At 40.9% G+C, this 9513-nt stretch overlaps 1 protein-coding gene across 2 annotated transcripts; it reads left to right on the forward strand.

Moving 5' to 3' along the window:
- The first annotated feature begins 2549 nt into the window (after positions 1–2549).
- Positions 2550–7788, forward strand: fbxo2 (F-box protein 2). 2 transcript variants are annotated; one of them, XM_026168992.2, is made up of 6 exons: positions 2550–2802; positions 3757–3822; positions 4658–4784; positions 5424–5516; positions 5598–5736; positions 7251–7788. In XM_026168992.2, exons 2-6 carry the CDS (start codon positions 3786–3788, stop codon positions 7383–7385), a joined length of 531 nt encoding a protein of 176 aa, XP_026024777.1. In that variant the 5' UTR covers positions 2550–2802; positions 3757–3785; the 3' UTR covers positions 7386–7788. The 2 variants fall into 2 exon arrangements, with proteins under 2 accessions (XP_026024777.1, XP_080158255.1); XM_080302129.1 differs by lacking the exon at positions 7251–7788 and adding an exon at positions 6482–6624 and having other exon boundaries at positions 2662–2802.
- Positions 7789–9513: the final 1725 nt, after the last annotated feature.

The following is a 9513-nucleotide window of genomic DNA, read 5'->3' on the forward strand; positions in this document are numbered from 1 at the left end:
CAAGAAGCTATGATCAGCCTTTTACAGCTAGATTGGGCTGCCTGGTAGGGAGCTGGTTAGCACTGTTGTAGGAGCTGCCTGCTCGAGGAAGGAGATTTTGCAGTGGAGTAGGAACACCAGCAACATCACCTCGCTCAACTTCTTCTGCAGGAACCTGCTCACCAAATTAAACCCCTTTCACCCAACTTAATCCCCAAGAGCTCCTTCAGCTATTTTTCTTTTCTTTCTTTCTTTCTTTTTGCATTTAGGGGCACTGGCACATGGAAAAAAATGCTATATGTAATAGGTCATTCTTCTGACGTCTATTCACCTTTTCTTTAGTTGGACTGAACGTGAAGTCCTCCAACTTAAACTCCATTTTTGACACCACCACACACAAGAAAAAGCTACTCATTTAGAAACATTGATTTATAATTACTCCCTTTATTTTCCATTAAATTATCAAATAATGATTTCTTTTGTATTTTTAGAATAAAAATAATTCAATCCAGCACTGCATCATAAAACCCTGAAGTGCTGTTTTTATTTGCAGAGTATTTTAGACTTTCTTATAGTTTACACCTGGGACACGGAGGACAAAAACTGTGATGAAATGTATTGATGCTTTCATCAACCAATAAAAGCAAGATGAAAGTTTGGAAGTGATCCAATTAGAAGTAATATCCTTCTGATCAGGAGTAATATCCTTGCGCAGTAAGTTTAGACCCTCACATTTTCTCATGAAAATGGGACAAAATGTCAACACTTGGGAGGACCAGAAGACATATGGACACATTTCCCATCTGATGTTATTGAAGATAAGACCCTTTGTAAACCAAAGGAGCAACTGCAGTAAAAACACAGCAAAGGTAGGCTTTACATTTTACATTACATTACATCAAAAGGCGTAAACTACATCAAAATGTGCTGTCAAAATGCTAAGAAGCAAAAATTTCTAAAATTATTATTTTTAAATCGCCGAATAAGCTTGCAAGATAAGAATAATTTAACGACTCTGCTGTTAAAGTGTGTCACCAGTAATTCCTTGGTGGCTTGTGGGTATGACCGTCCCTTAGTTTGGGTGTATGACTGATTTAAGTTTGTAAATAAATAAAATAAGAAGAAGTTGATATGCTATTACTCTTTTATGATCTATTTAGCCCTACAGCTTTGACAAAATGGGCCATAATGATGGTGCAGGGTGTTCTGGGAATCCATCCTACCTGACAAACCATCCTACCCGTTGTTTCTACGCAACACGAAATTCAGTGGCGAACCATCCTACCTATGTGAATATAAGCTACTAACATACTCTGATGGGTACAATTAAGTGCCAAACCGTCCTACCTTTGTAAATGTGACGTACAAGCATACTTTAACAGCTAAAATTAAGTGGCAAACCGTCATACCTACTTACATTTGTGCTGGAATGACTCTGTGACAGCAGAAATGTGCATAAACTACTTACAATAGGACGTTTTGCCAAAGCAGGACGTTTTGTCAGAACACCGGCTTCATTAATATTGTTTGGTTCGTTTACTTTCGTTTAAATTAAAAACTTACCAGTCATCTAAGTTGTGTTTCCATCATAAGTCACACACTTTTCCTGGGAGTGCTCATCAGACAAACCACAGAGCAAATCTTTGTCTAACATGTGAACAAGTGTTTTACATTAAGGGCATAAGCTCGCTTTTGGTTTTTGGCAGAACCATCATATGATACCACATCTCCCTCTGCAGGTGATATATGTTACTGCCATCCACAACCTTGCTGCCGCTGCAGAGGACTGTGCTACACATTGACAGCATAAAAGATGCGTGAAGTCAAGATTGATAAAATATTTAATATCTACTCAAAACTAAGGCCCAGGCACGAGGAAAGGTCCACTAGACAATATTTTGGACAGATATTTTATGTGTGATGTGTGAGGCCTATGCAGAACAGCAGCACGGACATGTGCTGCATCACCCTGTTATATTGTCCACTTGATGGTGACTGCAGCTGGACTCCACAGTCCCAGTGAGTTCCCAATGGATGTTATGAGTGGACCATTAGTCTTGTACAGTCCCACTCAGGTCAGTCTGCCTGGTGTTACAGCTTAGAGTCCTGGTGTACTGCTCTATCAGCCGGTCTATAAGTCAGCTGTTTGATTGTAATGCATGTTACTGTATGGCAAATTCTACTTGGTCCCCTTTCCCATCAGTTTAAGATGTGTTTCCTGGTTTTGAGTTTATTTTCACTGGGTCTGTTCACTTCTGGAATAACTTACCTTCTACAATCTGGTGTCCTTTCATATGTCATAGATCATTTTCTGATTTTAACTAATTCGCAAAGTTTGGTATTTAATTCTTGTTATTTCTTAACTTTCTTGGTTATTGTTTGGCTCTTCTTGTATTTGAATGCTACATAAAACCTCACGATCAACTAAAGTGACCCTATTAGTATATGCAACGTGACTTACTGAATGCTTTTCTCCCACAGCTGCTGTTGAAGTGTTTCCTCTGACATTTGTGCTGAGTCCATGTGTGTTCTGCTGAGTTATGCTGGATGGATGCACCCTGCCTCCAACCAGAGTGTTCTGTGTCTCTCCTCCTCCTCTCTTCGCTCTCACTCCTTCTCGTGTGTGTGTGTGTGTGTGTGTGTGTGTGTGTGTGTGTGTGTGTGTGTGTGTGTGTGTGTGTGTGTGTGTGTGTGTGTGTGTGTGTGCGTCACAGTCTATAAAAGCCTCTCTATTGTGGGGGTGCAACTCTGCAGAGGAACTCAAGTGCAGGCAGAGAAACAGCCAGAGGAAACAAAAGACTGCACCTGGCCACCTTCTTGTCTGTGAGTAACATACACAATATGCTGCTTTATGCATTTAGCTCAGTGTTTTATTTAAAGCAGAGCATGTCATTAGCATGCGTGTCATGTAGCTGTTATGCTTTGCAGGGGGAAATGACTCAGTAGTTTTTTTCTCAGTCTCAGTGAACAGCAAAATGCAGATCCAGTATCTTGCACAGTGTCTGATGCACAAAACTCTGTGAGACTAAAATGACAAGTTATCGTTTTGGGCCTTAATGCAAAAATGATTAGCTCATCTTAAAAAACATTGTTGGTACCAGTGCTGAAGCACACAAACACCAGGCATATAAAGAGAAAGCTAATGACCAGGCACTGTACATACACTGTATTCGAGCTGCTAGAGTTTAAAAGTGTTGCTATCCCTGGTTGTTTTCCTGCTGACTGATGTCTGTCTGATGACTGCTTGATCCTCTGTGATGCCTCCTATTCAGCATGTAAAGCGTGAGGCTTTCACCCTCTCTGCTGTGCTGTGAGTCAGCAGACAGGGTATTAGTGTTTGGGTTGGGATGTTTTTGAGACTATAGGTCTCACCTCATATGCTCCTGAGCCCACCTAAACCACATATGCTGATCATTGATTGCACCAAATGTCACAAAGATTTCAGTCAATTTAAAACAGCCTTTTGCTGTAAAGGAAACTCTAGCACCATGTGACCACTAAGAGTCCCAAAGTCACTATGATTCTCCTTGGATGTTTATTTACATGTGCTTCCCGAGCACAAGCCTTTGCCTTATTGGACGTTCCCCATTGAGTGGAGTTCAGCAGTCTTCCAGCTGGCATGACACACACACACACTACTGTTCCAGCACACTACTGTGTAATATAGAAGAGACCTGTATGAGTACCTCTCCTGCAGCTAAGCCAATACCTACATGAAGGATCTGGTTTAAATTGTAATACTGGTCCAAGTAGCAATTTCCTGTTTTTCCTGTGCAGGTCGTGCCTTCTCTGAGTGAGCTGTAATCATGGCCAGAAACCTGCTGAAGAACCCCAGCGGAGAAGGTAAGATATTATTTTTCCCTCAGTGGATTAGAGAGCATGATGAGCATTTCATCAGATGCTTTTTAAAGTAGTAGTTTTGACATTTTGTTTATAACTTTTACTTTTTGCAGAGCTTACCTCTTGTATGAACCTTACATGTACACAAGAGCCTAGTGTAGGATACAGGATACCTCCAAAGTTACAAAGCAAGGCAGAATCCAAGCAGTCAAAGATGAGACAGGGAGCAGTGCACACATAAGGAGGTTCACGGGGAGGCCACTGATCCGAAAGAGGGAGCACAAGATGCTTTGGGTAGACTGGAAATGGGGCACAGGGAGAAACAATAACGAACAGGAGACATACACACAAGAAGTAGTGTTATTCATTTAGAAACATGTTTCTAGGCACCCGGTGAATGGTAGTCCAGTGTCCACTTTTCTTCTTGGCTCTGCTTTTGGTCTTCACCAAGTTCTGAGGGGGGGTATCTGACTGGTTTGCCGTCGAGTGTGTTCAATAACTTGCTAATGATTTCTGCCTTTTACCGTGATATTTTAGGATGTGACACTGAGAACAGCTGTCAGCTTTGTTCACTTTTGTTTCTCATAACTTACTCATAACTATTTCATAACAGAAGTTGCATAGCTAACAAGTTACTCACCAGATCAAGACTAAATTAGATTTCTTTTTAAAAACTATTAGTTCTGGTCTTGTTTTTGAGGCCGTTTCGTGCTGGCCAGCACTCAAATGCAACTAATTGTGCTCTTGTATTTGACCCAATAAAGCTCATGTAAAAAACAAAACAAAACGAAACATAATACTGTGACTGGAAGCTTGAGACTGTGGATTTCCCTCCCAGATGAGCTGAAATTCTGGGAGCTGATAGAGAATGGTGGGAGCCAGTGGAAGGTGGAGGACATGCCGGGAGACTGTGGTCATGACTTTTGCAGTGAAGGAGTGACTAAATACTTTGCAACCTCCTTTGAGTGAGTAGTTATCACATACAACATATGAGTATTGGTCACACCACTACATTCTGTCAGGCTTCTTTTAGGGTCACTGGAAAAGGTTTAAATGGTAAGTATTTGTATAGCGCTTTTACTAGTCCCTAAGGACCCCAAAGCACTTTACACAACCAGTCATCCACACATTCACACACCGGTGATGGCAGCTACATTGTAGCCACAGCCACCCTGGGGCGCACTGACAGAAGCAAGGCTGCCGGACACTGGCGCCACTGGGCCCTCTGACCACCACCAGTAGGCAACGGGTGAAGTGTCTTGCCCAAGGACACAATGAGACTGAGACTGTCCAAGTCGGGCTCGAACCGGCAACCTTCCGATTACAAGGCGAACTCCCAACTCTTGAGCCACGATCGCCCCATAAGACGTTAAAATGTTTGGACAGATAGTTATGATACTCTATAATACAGCGCATAGTTCTAACAGTATTATTGAGTCTGTCTCAACAACATATGTACATGCATAAGGTTTTACTAAACTACAACTTTGTTATTCACATGAAACATATTAAGTTCAATTTAAACATCATATATGTGGCAGAATGCTTTTTTTGTTTTCTTCCCAAAATTAGTTCAGTTTGCAAATATATCCTGTGTGTCCCAGGCTGTGTCTGAAGAGGCAGGTGATTGACCTGCTGGCAGAGGGATTCTCATCTGAACAGCTGGATGCACAGCCTCCTGTCACAGTACAAGACTGGTAGGACACGTCTGAACAGACACGTTATTTCCTTTGTGTCAGAGAACAGACTCAGTGATTAAAGGGAAGCTCATCCTACAGGTACTGTGGGAGGACGGACTGTGGCTGCACCTACCAGATGACCGTGTGTCTGCTAGATGAGAACCACGAAGTCATACAGGAGTTCAGACCAGATTCGGTGACTCTGGACCCCGACTGTGATGACTGCTCATGGAAAGAGGTTTTTGAAAGCCCCTTTAACTGTTGGTAGAACCTCAAAATCCCATCCTTTCGTGAACCTCGGGACCAAAAATTGTCCCGCCCCAAAAGTGCTCTAAAAATGTTATATATCAATATTTTTTTCTACTTTAAATTAGTCAATCTTTTAAAACTACTTCTGCTTAAAATATCCATGTCAAGTTTTAATTATATTTTCATTGTTTTAACCCTTTAAATCCCAGTTTTATTACATGAGCGCCCTGTTTTTTTAGCCCCAAAAAACAAAAAAACTAAATATTTTCCAAAAAAAACATTTGAAGTAATATTTGTTTGTTATTATAATTAGGCCTTTAGATGGACCAAAGATTGGCACCAACATTCATTTCGATCCACTTTTATTTTTTTTGCAGGAGCGCATTTCATAAAATGCACACACTATCGGTCCTAATCGACCACGCCCAAAAAAGTGCTATAAAAAATTTGTATATTAATATTTTATTCCACTTTAAATTAGCCAATCTTTTAGACCTACTTCTCCTTGAAATATTCATGTCAAGTTTTAATTACATTTCGCGGATTTTAACCCTTTATATCCCGGTTTCGTCACATGAGCGCACTGCTTTTTTTGCCCCAAAAAACATAAAACTTGAATATTTTCCAAAAAAAACATTTGAGGTAATATTCAATTGTTATTATAATTAGGCCTTTAGATGGACTAAAGATTGGCACCAACAGTCATTTCGATCGCCTTTTTTTTTTTTTTTCAGGACCAGAAAATGGTCTCCAGGCGGCAAATGCTGCTCCTCTAGGCCGAAAAAAGTGCATCTTCCGGGTTAACTCGCGACGATGACCGGGGCACGATCACCGGGGACTGCTTTTTCCAGCACACACGTCCGATACCACGTGACAACAAATACATCATTTCCTGTTGACTAAAAAAAAAAAGCACCCTCTCACGGTCCTAGGGACCGAAAATGGTCCCGCCCGATCAGCGGGCGAAGCCGCTGCTGCACGCCGGGAATCAGGCTTCTTTCCCCGCAGGTCTGTCTAAGCAGCCCGCTGTTTTCCAGCCCGGGGTCAAATGTGAAGCAAGGGCGCCACCCGGTGGACAAATAAAAAAATTACAACTCTAAGGCCTCCTCAAAAATGAAAATGAAACTTAAAAACATCGACGATCCCTTTGACCGTAATTAATTTGCAGTGAAAAATAGCGTTTATAATGGGTTTCAAGGGGCAGAAATCGGCCACGAGGTTCGATAGTGGATGTATGCCTTTTATTCAGCCATTTAAGCTCATTTAAAAAACTCAGACTGAAATTTTAAAATAAAATGGGAAAAAAAATACATGTTTGAAAATTTGGCTATACTCCATTAAACACAGTGGAAATGGCGTGGAATTAAAAAACGCAAAGGCCACGAAATGGTCCCAGGTTCTACCAAGGGTTCAGTTAAAAATCAGATTCTTATAAATGTGTGACAAACACAGTGCTCTGTATCCTGCATTACAGCTCACAGTGGTTTTCTGTCTGTACTGCAGGTTAACCACACGTTTTCTGACTATGGCCCTGGGATGCGTTTCATTTCCTTTGAACATGGAGGACAAGACACTAAGTTCTGGGATGGCTGGTTTGGAGTCCGTGTCACTGGAAGCTCCGTTACTATTGAGGTTTAAGCAGCACTGACAACAGAAAAAGTGAACCACATAATAGTGAAAGGTGGAGAATAAAGAACTAGAATATTATTGTCAGAGCTTTCGATTGATGGCCAGCTTTGCCTTATCCTGCATTTTGCTTTTCATGCTGTGAAAACCCTGCTTCACATTTGTAAAATGACACAACAAAACCCTACCATCGTGTCATCTTGGCTTTACTAACCTGAAAATCCTTAAACTGCTGCCTGCACCAGTTATTATCTACTACATAATCTGTTAACTACTACCTCTGTGGAACTACACTGTGGGTTGAACTAAGGGACTGACTTGATGAGTGGGGTTCTGAAAGTGACCACATTTTATCAGTTAACCTGGAATTATAATTAGGATATAAACCAAAAAGTTAATAAAGAATTCAATGGATTATGACTTGTCCTCATTTATAAGAAGACTGCTTGTAGGGGGTTGAGAATATCAAGATGGACGTACTTCCTCTGCTACTGCTGACTATATGTGGTCACAAAGGCTTTCTCGATGGACCATGAATCAATACATCATATACAAATGTTCGGTAATTTATTCAAATATTTTTCTTTTAATACTTCTGTTCTGCTACAGAGCAGAGGGGTAATCTTACCACCACACCCTTACAAAAAAGGTGGGGTGTTAAATATAAGAGCTGCTGATCTGTTGGTGTCTTTGGAGATGAAGGACTCAGGAAGTAGCTGCTGTTGATGGCTTTTTGTGTTAATTCATCTGACAGATAAAGTTTTGTCAAAACACAAAGAAATGAAAGCACATATTCAAAAAAACCTCACTTTTTATTTTTTTTATAAATCATACTCAGGTCAGAGTAGATGCCATAGGGTAACAAACAATACAAATATTTATAGGTTACAAAATTAGTGACTGTGGCAAAAACATGCAGGAGTAGCTCGTGAACAGATCAGTGAGACTCTGACGAGTCTATATGAGCTGTGGTAACACACAGATATTAAGGACAATGGATTTTAAAGTTACTATTAGTTTGTGTTCATGAATCACTGAAACACAGCCTCATGGCCAGAGTGGAGCGTAGTGTTGCATTAAGTATGCTGGTAAGAGAATGAAAACTTTCAGACAAAATCTGAAGAGCTAACATGGACCAAAGAACTTTGTTTCTCCAAGACTTCCACCAGTCTGCAGCTCCACTACCTCCACCTAGAAGTCCCTGAATCCAAAAGGATGTGTGCCTCTGAATTAGTTTGTGATATTCTCTTCAAAACATCAGGACAGCTGTTCTTATACAACAGGGTATGTATTTAAGAATGTATGACACTACATATGTAGTAATGGTAAAGAAGGCTTCCAAAGGTACGTGAATCCAGATCAGCTGAAACAGTTCAAAGCTGGGCCAAAATTCACACACGATGGCAAATTCATCCGGATAACTAACAGACAGACTGACAGAACACATACCATCACTGGAAATCACACGGACAGATAGAATAGACTTCACTCGCAGTAGGACATAAAAATGTGACCTTCTACAGTCTGTGATTGGGTCAGAGTGAGACATCACTGTAAGGTACTGGCTGAAAAACACAGTGGAGTGGAGGAGTGATAGCAGGATATTAAAATACTCCTAATAAAAACGTAGGCAGGTGACAACAAGTCAGGAGAGCATAATGTACAGACTAGCAATGTTTATGACCGGAGCTGTGCCAAAACTGATGATTTCTTCAGTAAAGCTGTGATTTTTCCTCATTACTATGGTACTTTAACGCCTGCAGCAAGCTTTAAATATTAAGAAGTTAAAAATAAAGCACTCTGTCAAAACAGGCTCTTAACAACTCACTGTTGCAAAGTGACAATGAGTTGTTAGAGGAGAGGTCCAAAAACATCTCTCCTCTCATGGATATCAGCCTTAAACCCATTTCCGGTTGGCTGAGAGACTTCCTGGGTTAAGAAAGCAGGTAAAAATATCACTATGTATGTTTGACCTGGACACCTTTCACATGCACACCTCGGGGAAAGGAAACATCAGTAACCTGATGCGCCTCAACATCAGCTTACAACAACTAATGTGTGGCATTTTCAAGTCCGCTGCAGGGCCAGGAACTGGAGTCTGTTAAATGTCACATGTTGCCTGATTCAACACCAGAAACAA

The sequence above is a fragment of the Astatotilapia calliptera genome, chromosome 5 (genome assembly GCF_964374335.1).
Source record: "Astatotilapia calliptera chromosome 5, fAstCal68.1, whole genome shotgun sequence".
In the NCBI taxonomy this organism is placed as follows: domain Eukaryota; kingdom Metazoa; phylum Chordata; class Actinopteri; order Cichliformes; family Cichlidae; genus Astatotilapia; species Astatotilapia calliptera.